The following is a 26,693-nucleotide window of genomic DNA, read 5'->3' as shown; positions in this document are numbered from 1 at the left end:
GCCATCCAGGATTCTGTCCTTTAAGGGTGAGGCCTCAGGAGGGGTTATGCCCACCAGAAGGAGCATTCAAAGTGAATGAAGGATTTGGGCATAGCGGAGGTATTCCGCAGCTGCTAGTTCATATTCAACCTGTAGTGTGTTGAAGGATTTGACTCCCCCTTCCCCCCAGAGGTCTTTAATTTGTGCAATGCCGATGAGGTCCCATCTGTCAAAACCTTTTGTTCTCCATTGGCTGCCCGACGTTTCAGAATCCCAAAGGGGGGTCGCCAAAGTTCGTGTACATGCCCACACAAAAGAGTTGGTAGCATCATGCCAAACCTGAAACAAGTGTCTGGTGGGGCCCGTCAACATATATCTGTTGGGTCACGAGTAGAGCGCCTGGTTATAGTTCCCTCCGGGGAGGAGTCATTTGTCCATGGTGGGTTGTCGCCCCGTTCGTAAGTGCCATGGTTTATGGTGGCTAAATGCACAGCCCAATAATATATTTTTTATATCCGGAAGGCTTATGCCTCCATCATACCAATTCAGGGTCAATTTATTTAAGGCGATACGTGGTTTACCATCCCAGAGTAATTCTCTCTGAAGGCCCTCTATTTCTTTAAAGTATTGTGGGGGTAACGGGTCAAGAGCATTTTGCAGGACATAGAGAAAACAGGGCAGAGACATCATTTTAAACACTGCAACTCTACCCAATAAGGAGAGGGAAAGCGATTTACAGCTTCTGTTGTCTCTTTTGGGTCTGTGCAGTGGTGGAAGGAGATTTTGGGCATATCGGACTGATGAATCATGAGAGATAAAGATGCTGAGATATGTGAACCCTGTCCAGATTCCATTTTATTTGGAAATAATTGCCCAAAAATAAACCAAATCAATATTTAAATTGAAAAGAGCAGGTGCTTAAATGTGACCCTCCTATCTCAGCACTGGAAGTCTGAAGAAAAGAAAAGTGGGTGAGGACCTCCTTTCTAGAATAATCAAAAGTATTTTGTCCAACAAAATCACTTTCATGTGAGGTTTGCCGGCATGTTCACAGATACAGGAAATAGAAAATAACAGTTTTCAACCATAAAATTGTTTAGGAAAATCTCACTTTATATGTTATATTAGGAAACTACTGATCACAATTATTAATTACTATGTGTGTATATTTGTTTTTTTTACACTTTCTAAAAATCACACCGATTTCGTGTATAAGTACGGTAGCCGAATATACATATTGGGACTGTTTGCGGTGAATTTACAAATATATTTAAAAAAAGAAAAACCTTTTGAGGAAATCTATTTCTTGATCCTAAAGAAAATGATTCTGTATTCTTAATGGCCTAACAAAATTAGGACATCTCCACCAAATAAAGAAGCATTTGCTTCATATAGTTAGTATAAGGTACACTTGTTTGGTGGAGATTCACCTCTTTGGAGTCTTGTTGTCTTCAGTATAGCAGGATTAATGTTGTCACACATTTCTGGATAAAGACACATGAGGAACAATAACATTGCCAAAACGCAGGGAAGGTTACTGGAGACATTTCGTTGTAAACCATTATGCAGCTATACTGAAGAATACACACCTGGCATTTAGCAAACGAGGCAGCACTTACTAATTTACCAGTATAAACTTCTCCAGCTGGGTAGACATTTTATGCAATTCTGTGGATGTTTGTTGGATAAACGAGCAGGTGATGTTCTTTTCTGGCACTGATGCTCATTTCACAGGAATGAACAGAAAGCGCTTACAAAAATAAACATTTCAGATGCCCCAGTTGAAGCTCCACTTCTGTAAATGACAAATCATCCTAACCTCCTGGGATTCACAAAGGCAAACAACGTGTATTTTCTCTGCAATTCCACATTGAAAAATAATATGATATCCTTGGTAAAGGCAAAGGCATGATTCATTTATCAGAGCGCAATCTGTAGTGACTGTGGCAATTGGATTCTTTCTTGACCTCTCCTGGTGAGAACAGAGTCCATTCTTCTCCCTTTCAATTACTACAAATATGCAAAAGTCCAAAATCATCTCGAGGCATAGCCCATTTGGGGTCGCACTATCCACCATAGCAGTATGAAAATCAAAAAACCATACACCCACTAACACACCAACTGACACACACAAAACAACTTACACACCCATTCACACATACATACAGTACTTACACACCAAGTCACAAAGCTTCTCAACCACCCACTCACAGATGTATACAGTTATTCACACATCCACACAGCCACTCATACACCCACTCTCTGACTTATACAGCTACTCACAAACACACTGTCAAAGGTTACAGGTTACATTTCGGAAATAAAATGTAAAAAAATGTAGAAATTCACTGAAAAAAACAAAGGTTAAAGGGAGGTTATAGTTAGGAAATAGAATAAAATAAACTTAGAAATCCACTAAAAAAGCCAAAGATCAAAGGGAAGGTATAGTTAATTAATACAATTTGAAAAAAAACGTAGAAATTCACTGAAAAAAACAAAGGTTAAAATTACATTATAGTTAGGCTCACATTCACTCATACAACACTATGGGAATTACCTGTGATCACTATAACTTACAACCCCATAATGCACTGCTTATGACCTCACAAGACTCATCTGTTCCTGACCATGTAGACATTTTTCCTTCCTGTCCTGATTGTCTTTATTTGGATATAGATTTGGTAAGAACACAAGCGCGGAGATACCCCTTCGGGGGTCAAATTCCTGCGCTATACAAGCAAATAAATAAATAAATATTACATCACTCATGACATAGTCAGTGACATCACTGATGATATCACTCATGACATCTCAAATGACATTACTGATGACATCACTTATGATATCATCCACAGAATCAATCACACCCCATACAGACTTTTAAACACCCACTCACATACCCACCCTCACATAGCCATTCTCAGACCCCATACAACTAGTCACTCACCCACTCACTCATACATCCACTCACACACCCACAGACTTCCCCATACTCACACTGCTACTCACTCACTGATACAGTTACTCACACACCCACTTATTTACCCATGCAGCCACTCAGACACCAACTCACCCATACAGCCATCAACACAGCCATTCACTCATCCAAACAACAACTCATACACCAATGAACACCCACAGAACCACTTACATACATGCATACAAGCACTCATACACCCACTGACTCACCCTTGCAGCCAATCACAAACACACACACACTTTCCAATACAGCCACTGACCCCCACTCACTTACCTATACACACACTTAAAGAGCTACTCACTCATCAATACATACACTTTCACACCTACTCCCTCACCTACACAGCCACTCAAACAGACACTCAGAGACCCACTCACACACCTATGCAACGAGTCACCCCCCCACTAAGTTACACATTCAGCTACTCTCACACTCACTCACTCCCCAATACAGCCAGTCACACAGCCACTCATACAGCTACTCACACACCCACTATCACATCCATACAACCACTAACACAGCCACTCACAGACTTATACAGTCACTCAGACACCGACTCACACACTGATACAGACAGTCATACACTCATGCAGCCCCTTCTGTATAACCAAGTTCCATGGGGTTGGTTCTGTAATACGGCACCTGCACTAACTATAACTTATGCCCCACAACGCACTGCTTATCACCTCACATATTACATCACTCATAACATCGCAAATGACATCATTCATGACATCACTGATGACATTATCAAGTGAGTGCAAGTGTTTTTAAGAGTTTATGGGTGTTAAACATATATACTAACCTAGTACAAAAGTTAAATTACTATTCTAGGTGCACTACTACTGACTGATACTACTTCTAACATATATTATGTGAGTGGCTGTGTGACTGTATGTATCCTTGTGTGTATGGGTGTGTGAGTGGCTATATGGGTGTATACGTGGGTGTGTGAGTAGCTGTGCAGGTGAGTTAATGCTGTGTGAGTGGCTGTATTGGTGAGTGGGTGTGTAAGTGACTGTATGGGTGAGTGAGTGGCGGTGTGAGGTGCTCTATGGGTGGGTAAGTGGGTGTATAGAGACTGTATGGGTCAGTGAATGCCTGAATGCTATATACGTGAGTGACTGAGTGTGTAAATGGCCGCATGGGTGAGAGAGTGGCTGTTTGAGTGGGTGCTTGGTTAAGCGGGTTGGTGTGTGACTGGCTATATTGAGAGTAAGTGTCTTTGTAAATGGCTGCATGGGTGAGTGAGCAGATGTGTGAGTGCTATTTTCACTTATGAATGGGTATGCAAGTGGTTGTGTAGGTGTGTGAGTGAGTGCTTGTATGGGTGAAAGAGTGGCTGCACTGAGAGACTGTATGGGTGAGTGAGTGACTGTAGGTAAAAAAGTGGGTGTGTGAGTAGCTGTATGGGTGAGTGTGTGGTTCTGTGACTGACTGTCCAAGTGAGTGACTGGTTGTATGGGTGGCTTCATGGGTGAGTGAATGGCTGTGTGAGTGGCTGTAAAAGTGAGTGGTTGGGTGTGTGAGTGGCTCTATAGATGAGTGAGTGGGTGTGTAAGTACTGTTATGTGTCTGTGAATGGGTATGTGAATGGTTGTGTAAGTGGACATACTGGAGGTTGCATGCGTGTGTGAGTGAGTGTGTGAGTGGTTCTGTGGATAATATCATCAGTGAAGTGATTTGTGATGTCTTAAGTGATGTCACTGACCATTTATTTATTCAAGAGTTTTATATAGCACTGGCTAGACCCGGAGGTATCAGAGCGCTTTACATGAGGTTCCACAAAAATTACAATTACAAGATTACATCAGTTCCAAATTACATCAGTTCTAGACAAACAATTGCAAGAGCGTAGAAGACGAGATAATTGAAGTGTATAGGGGAAGTAGTGGGGGGGGGTAAGGGAGGTGAGAAAGTGAAGATAGGGGAAGAGAACAAACAGTAGAGACAAAAGGAAGTCTGTATAAAGACCAACTGGGTAGGTGACGACCAAAGAAGGTTATCCATGGCCCATCTCCCCTATAGCTAAACCAGGAAGCTCCATTGGGCTTCAGACAGAATAGGCCAGTCTCACTACATTGAGAGAGGAGAGAAGGAGAGAAATAGAAAGAGGGAGGAAGCGAGCGGAGACGACAAGAGAGATGAAAGGAAGTCTGTCAAAAAACCGACTGGGTAGGTAACGTCCAGGGAGTGAAACCCCGGCCTGTCTCCCCTATAGCTAAACCAGGCAGCTCCATCGGGCGTCGGACAAAATAGCTAGATCTCAAATGACGAGGGAAAAATTCACAGATAGAACGGGGGGACTAAAGGGCCAGGACAGGTGAGGGCAAAGGTCAGAAGCAGGAAAGTGGAGAAGAGTAGAGTGGGAAGAGTAGAGTAGAGTCAATGCGAAGTTCCTTTTTGGAATTTTTTAAACATAGCCACCTAATCCGCTTTTGTGATCGCCATTGCAGTGGCTCCTGCGTCATCTCACAGCGTCGGGCGTTTGTCTGAAGGAATGAAAAAAAACTGAGACTTTACCCGTCTGCTTGCTCATCGTCTTCTTTGCCGGCATAGGGTGTGGACCAGGCTGGCCTCTGAGTAGCTGTCTGGGATGAGGCTGCTGCACTCCCAGTTGTATGTGACTGAGTGGGGGGATTAAGGCAAAGTGAGGGCTGTCAGACCCCCAGGCGCAAATTCTGTGGGGGATATGCGGCTTCAAATTTAGGAAAGCCTCATGGGGAGGGCATCGTGGCTAGTCGGTGCCAGCAATGCCATATAGGAGGACGACCAGCAAGTAAGGACCGATGGGGGGTGGTATGGACTGTGGCCCTTCTGGTCATGCCGGAGTGCATAGGCAGCATGTCAAGAGTCATTGGTGTGGGCTTGGTCCAGCCTTCAGGCGTTGGTGGCCACTGGCAACGTGGTGTGTGGAGGCCACAGACCCCCAGGGCGCATTCACTATCGCGGAATGTGCTGTCTGGGACTTATGAGAGGTAATAGGAGAAGTTCTTGGCCCTCTAAACCCTCACTAGGCATGGGGACTTCATCCCCCAATCAGTAGTGCACTAGGAGGAGCGTTTGTAGAGTGAAGGTGAAAGGGAATGTGACCTCTGAAAACCTCTCAATAATTTCGCTGTGTGAGACTTACTGGAGGAAACAGGAGGGGTTCTTGGAACCCAAGGACCCTCAGCAGCCATGTGGATTTCATCCCCCAACCAGTAGTGCACCAGGTGGTGCGTTTGCAGAGTTGTGGAGAAAGAAGGCGTGGCCTATGTAGACCTCTGCTCAATCCTGCTGTGTGGAACTTACTGGGTGTAACAGGAGGGCTTGTTGGGCCCCAAGGCCCTTCAGCAGCCAAGTGGACTTCATCCCCAACCAGTAGTGCGCCAGGGGGTGTGCTTGCTGAGTGGTGGAGAAAGAGTACGTGGCCTCTGGCAACCTCTCAGGAATCCCACTCCACTCTACACTCCTCCACTCCAGTGTACTCCACTCCACTATATTCCACTCTACTACAGTTTATTCCTTTGTACGTCATTGTACTATACTCTACGCCACTCCACTGTATGCAACTCCACTCTATAACACTGTCCTACAGTCAATGCCACTCTACTCCACACTATGCCGATCCATTCCACGCCACTGTACTACACTATATAACACTCAATGAAACACCACTCAACTTATCTCTACAATACACCACTCCATTTTATGACACAGCACTCTACGACACTCTCCTTTACTGTACTCTATGACACTCCAATAGACGATACCCTTCTCTATGACATTCTACTTCACCCTACTCCACTCTAAAACACTCTACTCCACTCTATGACAGTCTACAACAACCTGCCCTACTGCTTGGCACACTATTCCACTGTACAACTCACTGCTCCAATCTACGATACTTGACTCCACTATATGAGACACCATGCCACTACACTATGTAACACTTTACTGCAGTGTAGGATACGCTACTACACTCTACTCTATCCACTGTATTCCGATCTACAGTACTCCAGTCTATGACAATAAACTGTAGAACACTCTCCTTGACTATACTGAACGACACTCCACATAACAAGTCTTCACTTGCGACATTGGACTTTAAACAAATAAAAATTGTAAATAACCTTTGAAATTCAATGACAAAACCATTATTAAAGCCTCATTATTCTTAGGAAAACGTATTGTCCCTATACAAACCAAATTTAAACTGCACAAACTTAAACAATTCAAAAGTTATAGTTATAAGTTTCATTTGCAATTTATCCACCACCTTCCAATTATTATAAGCATTGGACCTCGTTCCACACTCTTTTCAGGTTGCTAACCAGATAACACTCACTATAACTCACCACTCTACCGTGCACTGTGTTCTTACAAATAATAATACTCCAATGTAGAATACTACACTGTATGAGACTCTCCGCTACTCTACTGTACAACGCTACACTCAACAACACTAATCTATACGGCACTCTACTCCACTGAACACCACTCTATGCCACTACAAACTACAACACTCTGCCACACTCTATGCCACTCTATGCCCCTCTACACAATGACAATCCACTCTGCCTCACTCTATTTCATGACCTTCCAGTCAACAACACTCTACTGTGCAACACTCAGCTCCACTGTTCGACATGCCACTACACTGTTCTAGATGCCGCTCCACTCTACAATACTTCACTCCACGATACTACACACCACACCATACCACTGTAAAACACTGTAAGTTACATCATTCTACTCTCCTTGACTCCACTGTATTCCACTATAAAATACTTCACTCTATGATACTCTCCTTCACTGTAGTGTACTACCCTCCAATCAATGCCAATCCACACTGCGATTCGAAACACATTTTTATTAAAAAATGAAAACCATTAAACACACTATGAAAAAAACCCAAAGGTTAGGGATAATTTTAGTTAGAAATACCTTATGTAGTCTTACTATGCAAACCCAACTTAAAATACACATACATTAAAAAGTGTAAAGTTATAAGTATAACTTCAATTTATAATTTAGGCACCACCTTCAAATTACTATAAATCGCACACCTCCAAACAGTCTTGTTACCTCACTCACCACACTACACGAACTATAACTCATGCCTTTTCCATGCTCTGTTTATACCCTTGCATACTACCTCACTTATAGCATGTGAAATCATAACATTCACAACAATACTTTTAACTTCTCAAATGACATTGTTTGTCACAACACGGTGCCTGGTAGAGTGGCGAGCTATAGTTAGTGTTATCTGGTTAGTGAACTAAAAAGAGTGTGTAAAGAGGTCCGCTACGTTTAATAATTTGCAGGTGGTGGATAAATTGTAAATGAAAGTTAGAACACTGACATAATTGTCTGCATGAATCATCACTATGTAGTTTTGTACTGATGTACACTTATAGTATACAATGCTTTTTTGACCTTTACACGTGGCACTTTAATTTAGCATATACTGTCAATTTAAATTATTATACTTGTTTTCTTAGAATATGAGATGCCTTCATTCAGATCAGTGAATTTTGCACTTTAATATGTTTCCTTTGAGAAAAATATGTTCGTAAAATTAATGGGATCGTGATTGCACAATAGCACTATTTGAACTTTGTTACCTTTTGATTTTAATGAACTACCAACATTGTTCCTTCAAATGTACTCTGTCATTAGATTCATGCATAGGTATTCTTTGTATTAGCACAGCAACGAGCCTAGTAGAGTTTTAGAGGGTATTATTTGCACTTGCATACATGTTGTAATATCAGTTTATTTATTCAATGATGGATGGCACTTGGGAGCGGCAAAAGGAATTTTTTAAAACATTTTTTTTTGTGTTTTAAAGATAAATGATAAGATAAATTATGAGCATTTATGTTCAACATATCTTTTGTAGCAATCAATTTTATCATATAATTTTCAAAGGTTTTTATGGCATCATCTATCTATGTTTCTGAGGTGCACACGTGAAAGGTTTCTTATTTTGCATCAGAACAATTGTTTATTTTGCATCGTGTTTGGCACCTTACGTTCTTTTAAAAGGTCTCATGCAGTCTTTTGTCAGTGATTATCACAGGGTGGTGAGTCACTTGGTTTTGTGTAATGTATATATAATCACTTTGTTGGCTCCCGCATGGAAAGTTTAGAACTGATCCAACAAGAAAAGGAGGTACACATCTGCAATTACCCATTTTAATTCCAATAGGAAAGTTTGCTTTCAATATAGAAAAGCAGCTGAATGAATTGCATCATATTTGGCAGAGTTAGAACTTACTCATAAAGAGTGCTTTGTATGATTTGGTGTAAATACGTATTTTGGGCATGAAGGGGTTAACCCATTGAAAAAATACATAAATAGCTAGACCATTTGGTACAGGAGGAGTAAAAAGAAAAATGTTAAAACAATACTAGCTTCTGATTAGCTGTGAGAGCTTTTACTCCTGTTGGCAATTTCAGTACTGTGGATCCAGAGATGAAACCTCTGTACTGAAACACTGGCTAGCCACAACCTTCAAGAAAATATGTCAGGATCCATTATAGGACATAGGAACTCCATCCCCGACTCCTGAAAATATTTTTTTAAAGGGCACATAAGAGGGCAAGGTGAGCACACCCTGCCCCCTTATTGAGTAGAGAGTCCCAAATGGACCCTCCCTTAAATAAAACTATACACAAACAAAAGAAGAATTTGCAAAGCCAAGGTGATCATCCAATGGCAGAAGATTAACTTGTAATGTATGGGTCTTCGTTTTTACAGTTATTTTTTGGTGTGAGGAAGTAGTCCATAAACAAGTGACATGCCCTTTGCAGAGGTTGAGGAACCTTGGTCTGTGGGAGATTTGGTGATATTTTGATTGGTGCCTCTAAAAGGTGTGACATTTGGGTGAGTCTTTTTTAGCCCCACTGGCCGTTGAAAGTCACCAGCTTGTCAGAAAGATCCCAACATCCCTATAGTCCTGTATGCCTTTGACCTATTGCATTTCAGAGGGCTTAGTACATGTAACCAGACCTGCTAGCAGTACTGAAAATAGAGACCTACTCAGGGCGGACTGGGAACCAAAACCAGCCCTGGCAAAGTGCTCGCCCACCCCCCTCCCCGTGGGGTGGGAGGGAAGCAGGGGGTGAGGGGGGTTTGGGGTGCCGCCGAGCTCTTTGCCAGGGCCGGTTTTCTGCCGATTTTGTTACAGGGACGATTTTGCAGCTTTGCTGCAAAAACGGCCCTGTAAGAAAATACGGCCCCCAGGTGTCCAAAACCGGCCCCCGCCCGTGCAGCGCACGGGGGATTGCCCTGTGCCCGCTACGGCCAGTCCGGGCCTGGACCTACTCTGGAAGAATGTCTGTGGTTCCTCTCTCTCTTCCTTTGGGACTGTATTGATTTGTGAAATGGGTCTACATTGTTGCCATCATCTACACTGATGGAAATGAGGTGACATTTCTCATTGTGTGAATAAATCCCCAATTTCCCCTGTGGTTTCAGGCTCTGAAGTGTGGCATCCCATCTGCAAGCAAGCCGCCCGGGCAGAGAAGAAACTCAAGGTAAGATATGAAGGTTCGACTCTCCGTCCCAACCTTGAGTGAGAGGTTCTGTGCCTAGATGTACAAAGAGAGACCAATGACTTTCCACTGTCTCTCATGCTCACTTTTGGTTAGCAGTCCAACCAATATGGCTTCTCTTCAGAAGAGCAGCAACAGTTTTATCAAGAGTGCAAGACAGCCTAGCAAGAGTGTTAACCAAGTCTTGTTCAAACATAAAAAAATAGATTTTTTTCTATGCGGAAGATTTTAATAAGGGATTCACTTATATACATGCTAAGTGAAACATTTTCCCAGGAAATAAACAAATCAAAATGTCATACCCAATGGCTCATAGCCTAATTACCTCAACAATCCACACATATGCACTTGTAATATAGAATAACAAATGAGGCATTATAGAAATGATAATACAGCTCTGTTCCAAACAACGTAACGGTAGTTGTGCATTACGTAACTAACCAGGGTTTTCCGAGCATGCTTGTACCTACTTGCAGTTTGAAGAACCATTAAAGAGTTGCCACTTTAGGCATTTCGGCTAACCAAAATTCAACTTTAACATAAGTCAAGCAAAAGAAGAATTTGCATCAAGCACAAATAAAAAATAAATGTGTCCCTAAATATTCACCTCTTTATCTATCCTATGTGAAAAAACAACTGAGTTTTGCAGGATGGGACTACACATATGCTATGGATGACTGATCAAAAATGGTCTCAAAATAACTATGTATGAATGCACCAGATGGACATTGTCACCATAAGCGCTTGGGTGGCTTGTATTGTACCTTTAGTTGAGAGAGTGGGTAACTTGTAACTGTTGGACCTTCTGTAACAATGTGTAACTTGTAACCTATGTTACTCTCCTCATGTAAAGCGCTCTGATACCTCCGGGTCTAGTCAGCGCTATATAAAACTCAAGTAAATAAATAAATAAACAAAGGGGTCTCCATTCTCACTCAGAGATGGGTATTTGGGTTACTTTCTCAAATTTGTTCTCCAGTAAGTTGTTTCTCACAAAAAGAAGAAATGTTCTCAAAACCTCTGTTTTTGTTTTCTTACCTTTATTGGGAACACCTGCCAAATCTTGAGTACTTGTGAGAAACCCTATATGTGTTGCACCAGTGGTAGTAATGAATAAACCACTTTTCCAAATGTCTCAATATAGCGTCTAGAGTCATCTTCCACTGTCCTTTGATACCAGACATGGATCCCATTTCTTGGTCTCACGGTTCAAGAATGGCACAAGACCCTTTCCTGCAGCAAACACGTTCATGGCATGGATGTCAGGAGCGGTCTTCAAGAAGATGCTCACACTTTAAATGATGTGCTGGTTCTGATAGGTAGCCAGGGGGCATTATTTAGAGTATGACAGCCGGCCAACCATGTAGCCTGGTGAGCGGATAGTAAAAGATCCCCACCTGGCAGACAGACGTCTTCCTGCATTTGGTGGACTTGCCTCTGCAGCAGCTGCATTGAAGGCAGTGAAGCTTTCCTCAATGGCCGCCATGTTTGATGCACCCACTCTACAAAGATTTTTATTTTTCAGGCATAAACTCTCAAAGGTGATATTTATTTTTGAGAAGCAAAAAATCAATGCCCCTGACGCACAGGGAGTTTCCTTCCAGCCCGTCAATGCCATTGCATCGCATGGCAGCCTCGGGCAAGGAAATCTAATGGCAGCTGTGGCAACTCCTGTACAGGGTCTTCAGGGCAAGGCCCTGCCACCTCTGAGGCACCACATAATGCCCTGAGTGTAGGCCCACACAATTACTTAACTTAGCAGTGTTCACAAAAACAAGAATTTTGGGCCAGATGTATGTAGCTAGAATTTTGCGATTCCCTTTTTTGTGAATCTCAAGGATTCTCAATTAGGAAAGCGCAAAATGCAATGTATGAAGGTGTACAGTACACCTTTTGCGATTCCTAGGGGGACGCAAATGACCTACCTTATGAATATTAGTGATGTAGGTCGCAGTTTGCCACCACCAAGGAATCGCCAAAATCACGGGATGGTGGCCTGCTGAGATCAGCAGACAACCACGTCCATGATTGCTTTTCAATAAAGCAATCTATTTCTTTTGTAAAGCAGCCCGTTTTACTTGAAGGAAAACGAGATGCTTTACAAAACGAAAAATGAAAAGTTCTGTGGGACCACTGCCTGCTCTTAAAAATGGTTTTTACAAACATTCACAAAGGGGAAGGGGTCCCTCGGAGACCCTTTTCCATCTGCAAATGGGTTATCACCTACTTTAAGTAGGTAGTAAATTTATGCGACCGCAATTGCAGTCACAAAACATTCACACATACCGATGCGATTCTGTATTAGGAAGGGACGCCCTAAACACGCCCCTTCCTAATACCGAATCGCAAACCCATTGTGCGATTTATTAACAGGTTACCAAATCACAAAATTAGGTTTGCTGGATCGAGAAAGCAATTTGCCCGATTGCGAACGCAAAAATGCTTGATACATCTGCCCCATAGTATTTTCATGAATACTACCAGTTCACAGGTCAGCCCTCTCATCCTCATTTCAGGCACTTGATGACAGGAGAAGGAGGGGGCTGACCATTGATCAATATACAGAGTGTTTTTTAAAAAGACGGCACTCTGTAGGTGGATGTCTGGATTGTGCATGTGAGGGGTGTAGTTCAACACACAGGCACAATCTATTTTATTAAACAGACATATTCCACATGCCGCCGGTGGCCGCCCATCTTGGGGTGATAAATTTAAATAAATACAATGTGATTGAAGAATATTTTAAGAAAGGAGGGGCCCAGCAGCAAATTACAGCTAAAGCTATTTTTAGCCAAGACCTAATGAAACTGTGCTAGTGGAGAATGTAATCAGCTTCCCTTCACACTCTGCTCTGTTGCTCATGAGCCGTCTTTCCATATAGCACGTTTGTCTGGTCTTCCTTACTGTGAGCTTCTGGCACTGACTGGAACACTCTCAGGAGTAGCAGTGCACTCTACAAATTCCCTCATTTATTCATTCATTCATTCAATCAAGCTGGTACAATCATTCTTCACTGATGCACTCTTTCCTGTGCAAGTGCAGAACTGTAGGGGTTCGCACCTTCACTAGGGCTAGCATTTTATTTTCTGTACTTGGGCATACTGTGCTGTCGTGCACCAGTTGCACCCAGCTGAGGGTATCTGGAAGCCTGGCGTGTGCTGCACAAGTGAAATGGTCTCAAGATTGTCTTTCATAATTTGTAAAGTCTCTAGCTGAAGCAATCATTTAAATAATGTTCTAATACACACCTCTTTTAGAGATAAACGCACTCAGTCAGTCCACCATTAAAGTCGGCATATGGTAGAAAAAGAAGCAAAGAAATTGAAAAATGTCCAACCCTTTCCTAAGAAACTAATCTGAAATCATTTTCCCTCTTAAGTTAAATCAATTTTTGTGGAGAAGTGAGAGAAAACACAAACCTCACCCAAAAGTCCCAATTCTGCTCTGGGGAATACCATTTAGAGATGAGCATTTCTGGCTCTTGATTGTTAGAACCCATGTCATCTTCTCCAAACCCATCTCCAGTTGTGATAGCAAAACAAAGAAAGCCTGTAAACAAAATGTCAGCTTAGGACCCATCCACTCTGTTACCAGTTTCCGCAGTATCAGGATACCAGTCTCGAGCACAAAGGGCTGACCAATGTCAGGCAGGGAAAAAAGGAGTAGAGCAAGTGCGCCAATTTAGCGCCAGCATAGGATTCTGGAGATAGCAAAGCGAGCAAATTCTCCTCTCTTAGCCTTCTCTGCTGACAGAGGCCCTGGCAAAGACAGAGGAAGGAGGGTCTACAAGCAGCCTTGAGAAAAAAACACCCACCCCACTCCCCACAAGCAACAAATTAGCAGGCGAGCTCTGGATATTTTCTGCATAAAAATCGTTCAACAAACATCATGTAAAAATACCTCTTCAAAATTCAAAAAAGTGTATTTCTATAAAATGCATAAGGGTTTTACCTCAGTACATGAGACTATATCATAGCATTCAGGAATTTATTTTAAGTGATCATTTTAAAACATGAACTTGGAAACATTCATCCTCCAGCCCTGATCCCACTGCCATCAGTGAGCGGAGAAGGAAATTGATTGCCATGTGCATGCTATATGTGGCTTAGAATCAATTCATAGAGCTACAGTGTAGTCTATTAAATCCAACACAAGAGAGGCTTTTGTAAAGGTCACATCCTGAACTCATACATTACAAGGTGCTCTCATGCATGATAATGAAGAAAAAGTGGGCATTGTCAAATAATAAAAAACCTTGGCCAGATTCACACAGTTTGATCAAACGGGGAAAACAGGACTCATCCCAGGTTTTCTGGTTTCACATTATGCTATCCACCCAATAGATGAGTGTCTCTTTCTCTCTCCTGTTTTACATCGAAAGTTAGTGCTTTGTCTTCTTGGCACATGAGGTTAGACCTATGGTCGTAGGCAGATGCCACACAATATCTCAGCTCGTTTTGGCTTGATGATTCTCGAGTACCTTGAGCTGAGCCAGACATATGTCTTGAGCCTTCAGTGAGGTGTATGTATGTATATATATATATATATATATATATACAACACGAAAAAGCGGCGTGCTTCTGCCGCTTGCACGGCGGGCGCTCGACAGGATCGCCGATCCTTTAAATAAGTCAAAACCTGGTATTATCCTTTTTGAAGAAACCAGAGTCGAGGCCCAAATATATTCTCAGTGCTCAACCTTGAGCACTGAGAATATATTTGGGCCTCGACTCTGGTTTCTTCAAAAAGGATAATACCAGGTTTTGACTTACATATATATATATATATACATACACACATATATATATATATATATATTTTTTTTTTCTCCTCTCCTCTTCTCCCCTGGGAGGAATATTGCGCCCCCAGGGCACTTTGTATAATATGGCCCCCGAATTGTGCTTAAATCAGCAATTTATCAAGGGTGGACATTGTCTTGTCACAAATGTCCCCGGTTTATCAGGAATCACCACCAATAACAAATAAGAACAGCTAGCACTTTACTAGGCGTTGGCATCATCATGCCACGGGCGTCCGTAATGTTCCAACAGAAGTGTCCACCACATGCATTGGATGCCACCAATTACGCCAGGGATTACTATCATCGTCATCATCATGCCTTGAACGAGCACAGTTTGCCAATAAATGCAACCTTTATACTAGGGCTGTCATTATATCTAGAGCGGCTATTGAGAACCATCATACCATAGATGCCAACAATGTGCCAAGAACTAGCACAATGATGCTTGGGTCAGCATCACAGCATGGTGGACGCAATGGATAATGTTAGTTTCCCACTGACACCTTTCTCTGGCTGCCTCACTTCTCCGCAAGCTTTATGTTCCTCAGATCCCTTATGTCATGATTCATTAATCCAACATGATGGACCCAAGGTCACATGTGCAATCTGACTGGCGAGCCAGGGTCTGCTTGGACCCTGAAGGCATGATGTTGGGTTAGACACACTATACTGGAGAGTTGTGGGCTGTGTTTCTAGGCCACACCTATATAAAGTGTGTTGTATTAGTCTTGCGGTTTGTATTTCTCCCCTGTGGCCCTCCAGGCTTAACTCAGGAGCTCTGTGACAGAAGCAAGGTTGCACAGCTTCAGACCCTGGGTGTAAGAGGAGGGATGTCCCTCAAACATCCTGATGTCTTTGTTACTAAACTTTTCCAAGATCACATTTCATGTTCTGAAATCTCGCTACTGACTCAGGAGAGGTGAACCGCTCCCCCCGCCTGTTCCTCTCTCAAATTAACTTCTCTTGCTTCCCTGTGTCCACACAGCACAGAAGAATGTCGGAAACGTCCATCTCGCCTCCAGGATCCAGCATCGGTTCCCCCAACAGAGTCATCTGTGTGAGTAAAGAAACCTGTGCGCTTGCTGAAGACATGCATGTGTTTGAGAAACATTAAGAGATGCACTCTCCAGACCCAACAAAGAGGTTCATGTGGATAAAGAGGGTGCTCTATATAAAAGGAGATGTATACATGGCTTGTTGTGTTATTGTTGTGCAGTGCAGCCCTTTATTTGTGGACTCGGAGGCAGATCATGTTATAAATTGGTGTGCCCTGTGGCCTCTTCATGGGTTTGAAGGGTTATATAAGGGCAGCAGTGCATGACACTGCATGTCCACCTGCTAAGGCTGGCATTATGCTGGCTTCGCTTGCAGTGAGGTTTAACTCCATTGAACCGAATTGCTCGAATGGTACAAAATTCTTGTTATGAATATGAAGAAGGGCGGCTAAGGGGTTGTGTGATGGTACAACGCATGCCTCAACAACGCATGCCTGAACCACGTGGTCTCAACCATGACCGCATCTTTACCACGTATGCCTTTACCACACACGCCATTACAACAGAATTTCATGGTAAAGACAGGATTGGTAAAGAGACATGTGTGGTAAAGTTCAAATCCCTGCCCGCAGCCCTGAAAAACTGTCTCTTTTACCCCGCCCTGAGTCCTAAAAACTGTCCCCACACACTTATATCTACCCCGACCCCTGTCCCGCCACCCTGAGCCGTATAAACTGATCACCTACCCCTGTAAACCACCCTGACCAGCCCCCGCCCTTAGGCCTAAAAGTGCCCCAGCCCTGAAAACTGTCCCTTCCTTCCACCCTGAGCCTTAAAAACAGCCCCCACACCCTAAACACTATCCCAACCAGAGACCCCCGCACTGAGCCCTAAAAACTGACCCCTACCCGTGTACACTACCCCGATTCAGCCCTCCCCGTCCTCAGGCCTAAAACTGCCCCCAACCCTGAAAACTGTCCGTTGCCCCATGACGTCCTAAAAACTGACTCTGAGCCCTAAAACGGACCCCTACCCCTGAAAACTTCCCCGATCCCCCTGCTCTGAGCCCTTAAACCCAACCCTCTGACCTATAAACAACCCGACCCCCAGAGCCCTAAAAACTACCCTACCCCGAAAAACTACCCTCCCCCCAAATCCCGACCCCAGCCCCTCTTACCTGACAGCGCCTCTCCCAATCCTTCCTCTTCCTGCCGCCCGTTCCAGCATCTAGACTGAGCACTGCCTTAACCACGCATATGCGTGGTTAAGACATATGCGTGGTTAAGACATATGCGTGGTTAAGACATATGCGTGGTTAAGACATATGCGTGGTTAAGACATATGCGTGGTTAAGGCAAGTGTGGTTCGGCTTGCGGGGAAACGGCACCTGTGACTCAGCCCGCATTGTTAAGGCCGATTCCCCTGCTAGGGAAGTGTCCTGTCCACGGCCGGACTAGAAACAGTAAGGAGCCCTGGCTATTTGTTCAACCAGCCCCCGTAGCAGGGGTGCTGTGTGGGTGCCAGTGATGTGCACCGCTCCCGCTTTTGTTAAAGGGGGGCTCTAATAAAACAGTGCTGCAAAACCGGACCCCAGTAACAAAATCAGCCCCCACCCTTCCGGCTGACCGGGAAAACGCCAGGTGCCCGCTACGGTCAGTCCGGCCCTGGTCCTGTCTAGGAGGCCTGAGCACATCAGGGACCGCTACGTGGTCTCCTCCTTCGTTCGAAGCAATGCAGATTGCCCGCGAATATACTGAAGTGTTAGTTTTTAAGACAGGCCGATGGATCCTCAGCAGAATGTTTCTGCCAATTGGAAGAAAGTGAAACTCAGTTGTTGGTGTTTTTATTTAGCCACAGACAAGCATCTGTGTAACTATGCCCAGGGAGGCGCTGCTTGGTTTGTTTATAAGCAGTGAAGGTGGGTGGTGTCAGGGGGGTAGATTGAGAGGACAGGTGCTGTTGACTGGAAGCAGAGAGGGCAGCCTCATCTCAGGATGCATTCAGTGGGGTTGGATGCTGTTCGGGATATCGGCAGAGAGGCAGGTACTGCTCATGAAGGCAGCACAGAGGGCAAGGGCTACTCAGAATAAGCAGAGAGGGCAGGCACTGCTCATGAAGGCAGCACAGAGGGCAAGGGCTACTCAGAATAAGCAGAGAGGGCAGGCACTGCTCAGGACGGCAGCACAGAGGGCAGGCACCGCTCAGGATGTCAGCACAGAGGGCAAGGGCTACTCAGAATAAGCAGAGAGGGCAGGCACTGCTCAGGAAGGCAGCACAGAGGGCAGGCACTGCTCAGGATGTCAGCACAGAGGGCAAGGGCTTCTCAGAATAAGCAGGGAGGGCAGGCACTGCTCAGGAAGTCAGCACAGAGGGCAAGGGCTTCTCAGAATAAGCAGGGAGGGCAGGCACTGCTCAGGATGTCAGCACAGAGGGCAAGGGCTTCCCAGAATAAGCAGGGAGGGCAGGCACTGCTCAGGATGTCAGCACAGAGGACAAGGGCTTCTCAGAATAAGCAGGGAGGGCAGGCACTGCTCAGGATGTCAGCACAGAGGGCAAGGGCTTCTCAGAATAAGCAGGGAGGGCAGGCACTGCTCAGGATGTCAGCACAGAGGACAAGGGCTTCTCAGAATAAGCAGGGAGGGCAGGCACTGCTCAGGAAGGCAGCACAGAGGGCAGGCACTGCTCAGGATGTCAGCACAGAGGGCAAGGGCTTCTCAGAATAAGCAGGGAGGGCAGGTACTGCTCAGGATGTCAGCACAGAGGGCAGGCACTACTCAGGATGTCAGCACAGAGGGCAAGGGCTTCTCAGAATAAGCAGGGAGGGCAGGCACTGCTCAGGATGTCAGCACAGAGGGCAAGGGCTTCTCAGAATAAACAGGGAGTGCAGGCACCACTCAGGAAGGCAGCAGAGAGGTGAGTGCTTCTCAGTAAGGAAGCAGTGAGGGCAGGTCATCACTGGATGCAAACTCTGGGGCAAGTGCTGTCAGGATGCAAGCAGACAGGTGGGTGCAGCTCACTAAGCAAGTTGGAGGCAGGTGCAGCTCAGGATGTAGGTGGAGGGGAAAGGCGCAGCTCAGGGGCAGGGATATAGGCAGCTCAGGCTGCCTGACTGTAGCACTGACTGGACTCTGAAATTGTCTTTTCTTTATAATTCTTACTGTGACTTATATTCTAAACTTGTCTTTTCTTTATTGTTTGTTTCGTCCACACTCCTCCTCCACCACACTCCATGTTTCCCATCCGTCCTTCCTTCCTTCTTTCTTTGTTCTCTCATTCCTTCTACTCTCTTTTCTTGCTCCCTCCCTTTCTCTCTTCTTTGCCTCTCCCTCTCATACTCCATTCACCTACCCCTCCTTCTCTCTCTCTCTCTCTCTCTCTCTCCATCTCTTTCTCCCTCCCTTTCTCTCTCCTCTCCCTGTCATCTTTCATTCACCTTGCTCTCTCTCTGTCTCTCTCGCTCTCTCTTTCTCTCTCTCTCTCCACACTTCTCTCACTCATCAACCCTTCCTTCCTGCCCTTCTCTCCTGTCCCTCCTACCCTTCCATTCTGCTGTCTCTCTCCAGGCCAAGGTTGACAATCAGATCTTTAATTACAAGGACCTGGCCGCTCTGCCCAAGGTCAAGGCCATCTATGATGTCCAGCGGCCGGACCTTATGTCCTACGAGTCCTACCACAGGTACACCTCGGATGAGATGCTGGACAGATACGGCTATGGGGAGGTAGGCGTCCCTTCCGGATATCTGGGCGGGCCCGTGCTCTGTGGCACCCTGTGCATGGCCGTGTGCATGGCAGCGTCTGTGCATGAACACTTTGTGGGCTGGCTTATGTGCGCGAATTCTGGGAAGTTCTTTGGGCGTCATCGGTGTTTTGGGGTCTGCTCGACATGACTCCGGCAAGGCAAAAGGTATATACTAATCATATGGGACAACATGTTTCAAACAATTTTGTATTCTCAAACGGTGGAAATGGAAATTTCTGCCTTTTGCGAATGCAAAATAGACCTTCAAGATGTATGAAAGGCTTTGTAGTCGCAAATTAAGGTAATTGCAAAAAATTAGTCCCTGGGGACCCTTGGCTTTGCATACCTAATTTGCGATTACCAATTAGGTAATCGCAAATTATCTAATGCAAAACTATTCGTACCTATGGGCCCATAGGAACAAATGGAGTAATATTACCTAATAATAAATGTAAATGTGTTGGACTTGTAAAGCGCACAGCTGCCCGTAAGCGTCCCGGCGCTGGAGAACCCGTCCTGGCTTTCCCTGTGAGATGGTCCCTTCTGGGTATCTCCAAGGTGAAACCAGGCATCCCCGGCATCTGTGGGGGACCGTTGTAGAGATGAGGCAAGCTTAATGCCCAGAGTTGCCGAGTGTGATCCCTGGTTAGAGTAGGCACCGAGGCGAGAATTGTCGAGTCCGTTGACCCTGGTCCACGACCCTGCCGCGTCGGGAATTGAACCCTGGTCCCGGGCCGTTCTCTGCTTCCGGGTCTGCCGCCTCTAACCAGTGAGCCACACCACTCCACACCTATTTACCAAATCTCTATTTGGTAATATTAAAGAATCACTAAATCTTTGGCGATTCCTTACATACATAGCATTTTGCGATGACCAAATATCTTTTCAGTAAACATCGCTATTTGGTAATCGCAAAATGCTTTTTTGATACATGTAGCCCATGGTGTGTAAACGATGCTGGTACAGTAAATGCATAAGGCTGCAATGTGAGGGAGCGCCTCTGTACATGCAACTGGGATCAGTTTCCTGTGCGACCAGATCTCTAAGGCCACAGTCTCAGAAACACCCTCAGTCTCATTGACCTTATTCCTCCCTAGTCTAGATAAAATGAAGGTATTCGTGTTAGAAAAAAGCATACATTTCCCAAGCAATGTAACAAGACATGTTCATATACGCTGAATGTCGTTCTGTAATGTTCAAAACAAGCGGGTCTCCTTCCAGCACCTTAGTAGTCCTATTAATGTCAGTTAATGTCAGTTAAAGGGGTTGTTAAATAGCAAAACTCACTTGTATGTGTTGCTGTCTTTTGTGTGTGTGTTTTGTGCTGTGTGTTTGCACATGCATGCCATGTAGATGAACAAACCCTCCATCTTTCGCTCTTTTAGTAAGTAAAAACAAGCATTGGCAATTCCAATAGGTCTCGCAATGGTTTTGCTGTTGAACACCGAGCCTGGAGAAATGTGAGCCCCTCTCAGTGAGTTCAAATTCAATATGTGAAAAGGAAGCCCTCATGCAAGTGGTGCATGTTTTTCTTTAAAAAATATACAGGTGAACCAATTGGGTGCAAAGTGGGGTTCCCGTACCTCACCGGTTATGATGCCATGCTGATTGATAAACAAGGGCATGCTTGATCTAAATAGTGTAACATATATTATATTGTTTGACAGTGTGTATCCATGTGAAAGCTCTTGTCTTTGTCCTATTGTTAAAGGAAACTGGGTTAGGCACACTGCATCAGACCTACTCTATACAGCATTAATGAGAACATTATAGCATGATAGAACTCTCCGGTGTGATTTCACGTCTGATTGGTTTGCATTTTGCCAGGAGTTACAAAGATGTTGCAATGGTGTCAGCTCTGGCGTTCCATTTGGAAACTAAGGGGCATATTATCAAGGGATTTATCTCCACTTTTTTTGGCTTTAAAAGCCAAGAAAGCTGAGATAAAATGATCTCCCTATTACCTAGCTGTCGCTAACACCAGTTAGCGACAGCTAGTAGGAGATAGCGACCATCTTGGGCCCCGCTTTGCATGTCAGAGATATTTATCACTAATGACATTCAAAGTGGGTGTGCCAAGATGTTAGCGACTGGAAACAGTCGCTAACATCGCTATCTCCAAAAGCTAACACCTGTCCTGAGCAGTTCTTAGCCATGTTATCCAATGGGAGGTGGATAACATGGCTAAGAGCATTAGCTCGGTAATGCATGAATATCGCTGACTTTACAGCGATATTCGTGCATTTCGGCTGATTTTTATCGCTTAGGAGATAAACCTTGATAATAGCAAGGCTCCTAAGCGATAATTATCGCTAGTTGTTGGTAATATGCCCCTAATTCCCCAACATGTGGGGCGGTGTTCCATGTTGTTAGGAGCCGGATGTGTACAGAGGCAGAGAGCTCCTCTGAGCAATAGCCTAATCCCCTAGGTATCACAGAAATATCGAATCTGTACTCCTCTCTTTCCCCCATTGAGTCTCCTGGAGTGTATTGGTTTAAACGTGTGTGGTCAGTTTATTTTACGTTGTTGGGGAAACAGCAATTACAACACAGACGGAATCACTTGTTCCATTACCATGCTTGCTGTTACCACACATATTCCAATAACGCACATGCCTTTACAACAATTTCTGTTGTAAAGGCATATGTGTGGTAAAGGCAGTCAGAGTCAGCACTCTAGACGAAAGAGGAATGGACGGGGTGGGAGGTGTTGCAGAAGGATTTCTGCCCAGACGAGATTGGGTGGAATGGTAAGGATCGGGTCGTGGCTTGGTGAGTAGTTTTCTGTTTTTAGGGCTGGGGTCGGGGTAGATTCCAGGGCTGGGGGCCGATTTTAGGGCTAAGGGTGGGAGAGGTGGGGGGGGTTTAGGACTGGTGTTGGGGTTGTTTTTAAGGCTGTGGGATGATTTTAGGGCTCATGGCAGAGGGCTGGGGGATATTTAGGACTGGGTTTGGGTCGTTTTTAGGGCTGTGAGATGATTTTAGGGCTCAGGGCAGGGGGCTGTGGTGTTTTTAGGGCTGGGGTTAGGGTAATTTTCAGGGCAGGGGGGCAGGTTTTAGGGCTCAGGGCGGGGACCTGGGGGTGTAACCTTTACCTCGCATATCCCTTTACCAATCATGCCCTTACAGCGAAATTTGTTGTAAAGGCCTGCGTGGTAAAGGCATGAAAGGTAAATGCAAAGTAATCCCATGCGTGGTTCTGTCATACAACCACGCTGTAGGCGTACAAAAAATGAACGTTTGTCCAAATACTCTCTAAAGCTATAAAATGAGGTGCCGCAATGTTGGAATGGTGACTAAGGAATAGAACCCTTGCTCGTGTCAGAAAATCTATAAGTTAATTAAAAACAACTATGTTGCAGTTATCATGAAACGCCAGTACTCAGGGAAACCTTATGTTGACCTCTTTTTAAAGCCTCACCCCCAAACAATTTTCAACAAATTTTGGAGGAAACAGTGTTCCAACTTCAAACATTGAGCAATCCAGATTTGATGCAGATTGGTCAAATGATCCAAAAATCCTAAAGGACTTTTAAGTTCCCCCACGAGAAACAGCGCTCCCTTCTGGCAGCCACAGGGAATAATAATATTAGTGCTAAAGAAATGAAAGTTGAGACAAAATTCCAGGCGGTTTCATTGTATCATCTGTTTGCAGCCCAGCAATGTGCGATGCAAACTGTGTGTGTGGTGCCAGCAGTGTTGAAGACATCAGAGGGGCACCGGTGTGCAGACACTGTCCACAGTAGGCAACCTGTCTGAGAGACAGACTGAGCACAGCACAAGCCATGCACGAGACATCTTTTGATTCTCAGGGCACCCTCTTCAATGGAATGTACAATGCTTTATTTGATCAATTTAGAGTAATCCTTTTTATTCTGCATCTGAAGTGTGAAGATTGCGGTCTGTGCCCGGGTACCTTTGGGGTCCACATGCACCACGCGGGGGACAGTATCCAGGGGAGACAGATGAAGGGCCACTGATTCTTGAAGCGTGTTAGATAAATGAGCTCCTGGCCTCCTCATGCCTGTTGGTGCCAGGCTAGAGCCATGGTGCCAGCAGCAGTGCCAATGGAATGGGCTCAGTCTGTACTTGGCCAAGGGCTGGATCCCTCCGCTACAAAGGTTAGGTGAGGTGGGGGTCCGCGCACTGTGCATGGATGCCCTTTGTGCTTAGTCCTCGTTGCGGTGCTGTTGCTAACTGTCCTGTGATCAGGGCTTTAAGTGGGATGAAACAGACTGGGAGTCTCTCAAGAGGGCGTGGCCTATGAAGCTTAACTTAGACCTTTAATAGAGGCATGCCCTGTGTAACCAAGGGCCTGATGGTACATGTGCACTACAATCCCAAGCTTGACAACCTCACAAAATGAAGCCTTCCTGTACAGAAGGAATGAGTGAAATCAGACAACAACAAGAGCTGTACTCATTAGATGCCCCATTATTCAGGGCCATTAGCAGGAATATATTTGTCAAGGAACATATCAATTCCCAACAGATTTAACACGCAGGGTAACAATAGTTCACCTGCCCAGCAAACGCGTGGCAGAAACTGCTCATGTGCCCAGGGCCACTATGAGGCTATTATTCACAGCCAACATACACCTGTGTTCTACTGGAGCCCAACAAGTGACCTGTTACGCACTTACACAGCACTCCGCACATACCGAGAAATCATACTATTACCCATAAATGTTTAGGGTATATTACTGGAAAATCATGCACGAAATATTGTTCTAGAAAAATATAAAGTATTTACTACTGAAATGTGTTGAAGGTAAGTATATATGTATATACATACATATACATATATATATATATATATATATATATATACACATATATTTGGACTCAAGAAGAGTAGATCTATACTTACATATATAATCTTAACCTTACAATAATTTGGTTCTCAATATTTAGTCTAGAATTTTTTTGTAGGTCAATATTCCTGTCCTCGAATTTTTTACATAAAGCTGGGAAGGGTGCACAAATATTATCCTACACAATATAAAGAATAAAATATCGTATACATAAATATAGGTATGCTACATTAAATCCAGATCTACAAACGGTGAATATATCTATATCTTCAAGGTATGTAAATGTGGATCTAAAAAGAGTAATTTTATAGTTATCTATATATTCTTACCATCACAATATTTTAGTTAGCGATATTTAGGCTAGGATATTTTTGTAGGACGATATTTCTATGCTTGACAACCACTGGGAAGCCATTGGTAGTTAGAATATTGAGTAGGCGTTGCCAACCTGCCCAGCACACTACTGAAAGGGTGCTTCCTGTGATCTCACTTCCTCTTCCTGTACTTTGCCTGAAGAAGAACCAGTGCGGATATACCCAGGACTCCTTCATATAAACACTTGCGAAGAAGATAAGCGATGAAATGTTGCTCGGGCCATTGCAGCGCCGTACTCTTGCAAATTTATAGGATGTTGATACACCTTTAGGGTTTTATCAAGCGCAGAAAGCTTTAAGGACAATTGTTTTCCCTAAATGGACTATAACAGTGGGATGAACTGTTACTGTTAACCAAGTCTCTCTCTTTTTTCCTTCCTGCCTTCCTACATCATGCCTCCGCCTCCCGGTGCAGTCCCTTGGGATACTCTCGCCCTACTCCCAGGTATTTATAATACTGCGCTGACCTGGTCGTCAAAGATTAAAAAGTGCTCCGTGCAACCAGGCAAAGATGGGCTCTTAACGACCTAATCTTTGGCTGGGAAACCAGGGGCTCAATTTGCAAAGCTTAGCTACGACTTACTCCTAGAAATCCAGGAGTAAGTCAAGAGTAAGTCACACCTATTCGTGTTAAGTCTTTGTGAAAGGGTCTTGGGTTTACTCATAACATGTCCAGATAAGCAGCTGTGTGATCTTCGGCATTGCATTCACCCCTGTTACAGTCGTGTATCAACTAAAATCGATAGCAGCATGATGTGACTGCTCACCTCTCCTCTGAACTATGTTGATAGCGGTATGTTTACATGTATGTCACATTCGCAGAAGAGTTTCTTGTCAAGGGCCCTCTTCTCAATTCTTCTGGTTTTATTGCATGTTTCTTGTTAATTTAAAAGGTACTAGGGATCTCTTAAAGAAGGGGGTCATCGTTTTAGTGGCCTTAATGTACTCAGCAAGCACTACGTCACTCCATGTCTACTTTAAGTGACCCTAGAGGAGTATGGAAGCATGGACCTTGGAGGAAAGGCCTGCTCTAGTGTGTGAAGATGACATCCAATGGGGAGCATATAGGAAACATAATGACACACAAGCACACATTAACATAGTAAAGAACCTGCAGTTGAATATCTTCAATTAAGGACTCATTTGCAATTGTAAATTGTATTTATGGAACAGACCTGAGGAGTTGTTGAAGTGATTTGTGGTGTGTAGCACTCTACTCTACAGATTATGATTGCCACCGTCTTGTCACATCTGGATTATGCCAACTCGGTGTATCTAGGTACGCCACTTTACTTGTTTAAACAACTGCAGCTATTTCAAAATCATGCTGCCCGGTTGTTCTTTCAACAACGGAGATGGCAACCAGCTACGCCTCTCTTGAGGAAACTACACTGGCTCCCCATCTTCCAGCGATGTGCTTTTAAAACAGGATGTCGTCTTTTTTAAAGCCTTTTATGGCAATAG

At 44.3% G+C, this 26,693-nt stretch overlaps 1 protein-coding gene across 6 annotated transcripts in view; it reads left to right on the top strand.

The window, feature by feature from the left end:
• The window catches only part of ABLIM3 (actin binding LIM protein family member 3), a 432,795-nt gene that overhangs the window by 312,698 nt on the left and 93,404 nt on the right, over positions 1–26,693 (top strand). For 3 of the 6 annotated variants that reach the window (XM_078652993.1, XM_078652990.1, XM_078652988.1), the window contains exons 8-11: positions 10,431–10,489; positions 16,294–16,365; positions 19,867–20,022; positions 25,645–25,674. In XM_078652993.1, the coding sequence (XP_078509119.1) occupies positions 10,431–10,489; positions 16,294–16,365; positions 19,867–20,022; positions 25,645–25,674 (317 nt within the window). The remainder of the gene's footprint in view (positions 1–10,430; positions 10,490–16,293; positions 16,366–19,866; positions 20,023–25,644; positions 25,675–26,693) is intronic. The other 3 variants (XM_078652989.1, XM_078652991.1, XM_078652992.1) reach the window with 2 other exon arrangements.

Source organism: Lissotriton helveticus, chromosome 7 (assembly GCF_964261635.1).
Source record: "Lissotriton helveticus chromosome 7, aLisHel1.1, whole genome shotgun sequence".
NCBI lineage: Eukaryota > Metazoa > Chordata > Amphibia > Caudata > Salamandridae > Lissotriton > Lissotriton helveticus.
This window is presented reverse-complemented; position numbering and strand designations above follow the sequence as displayed.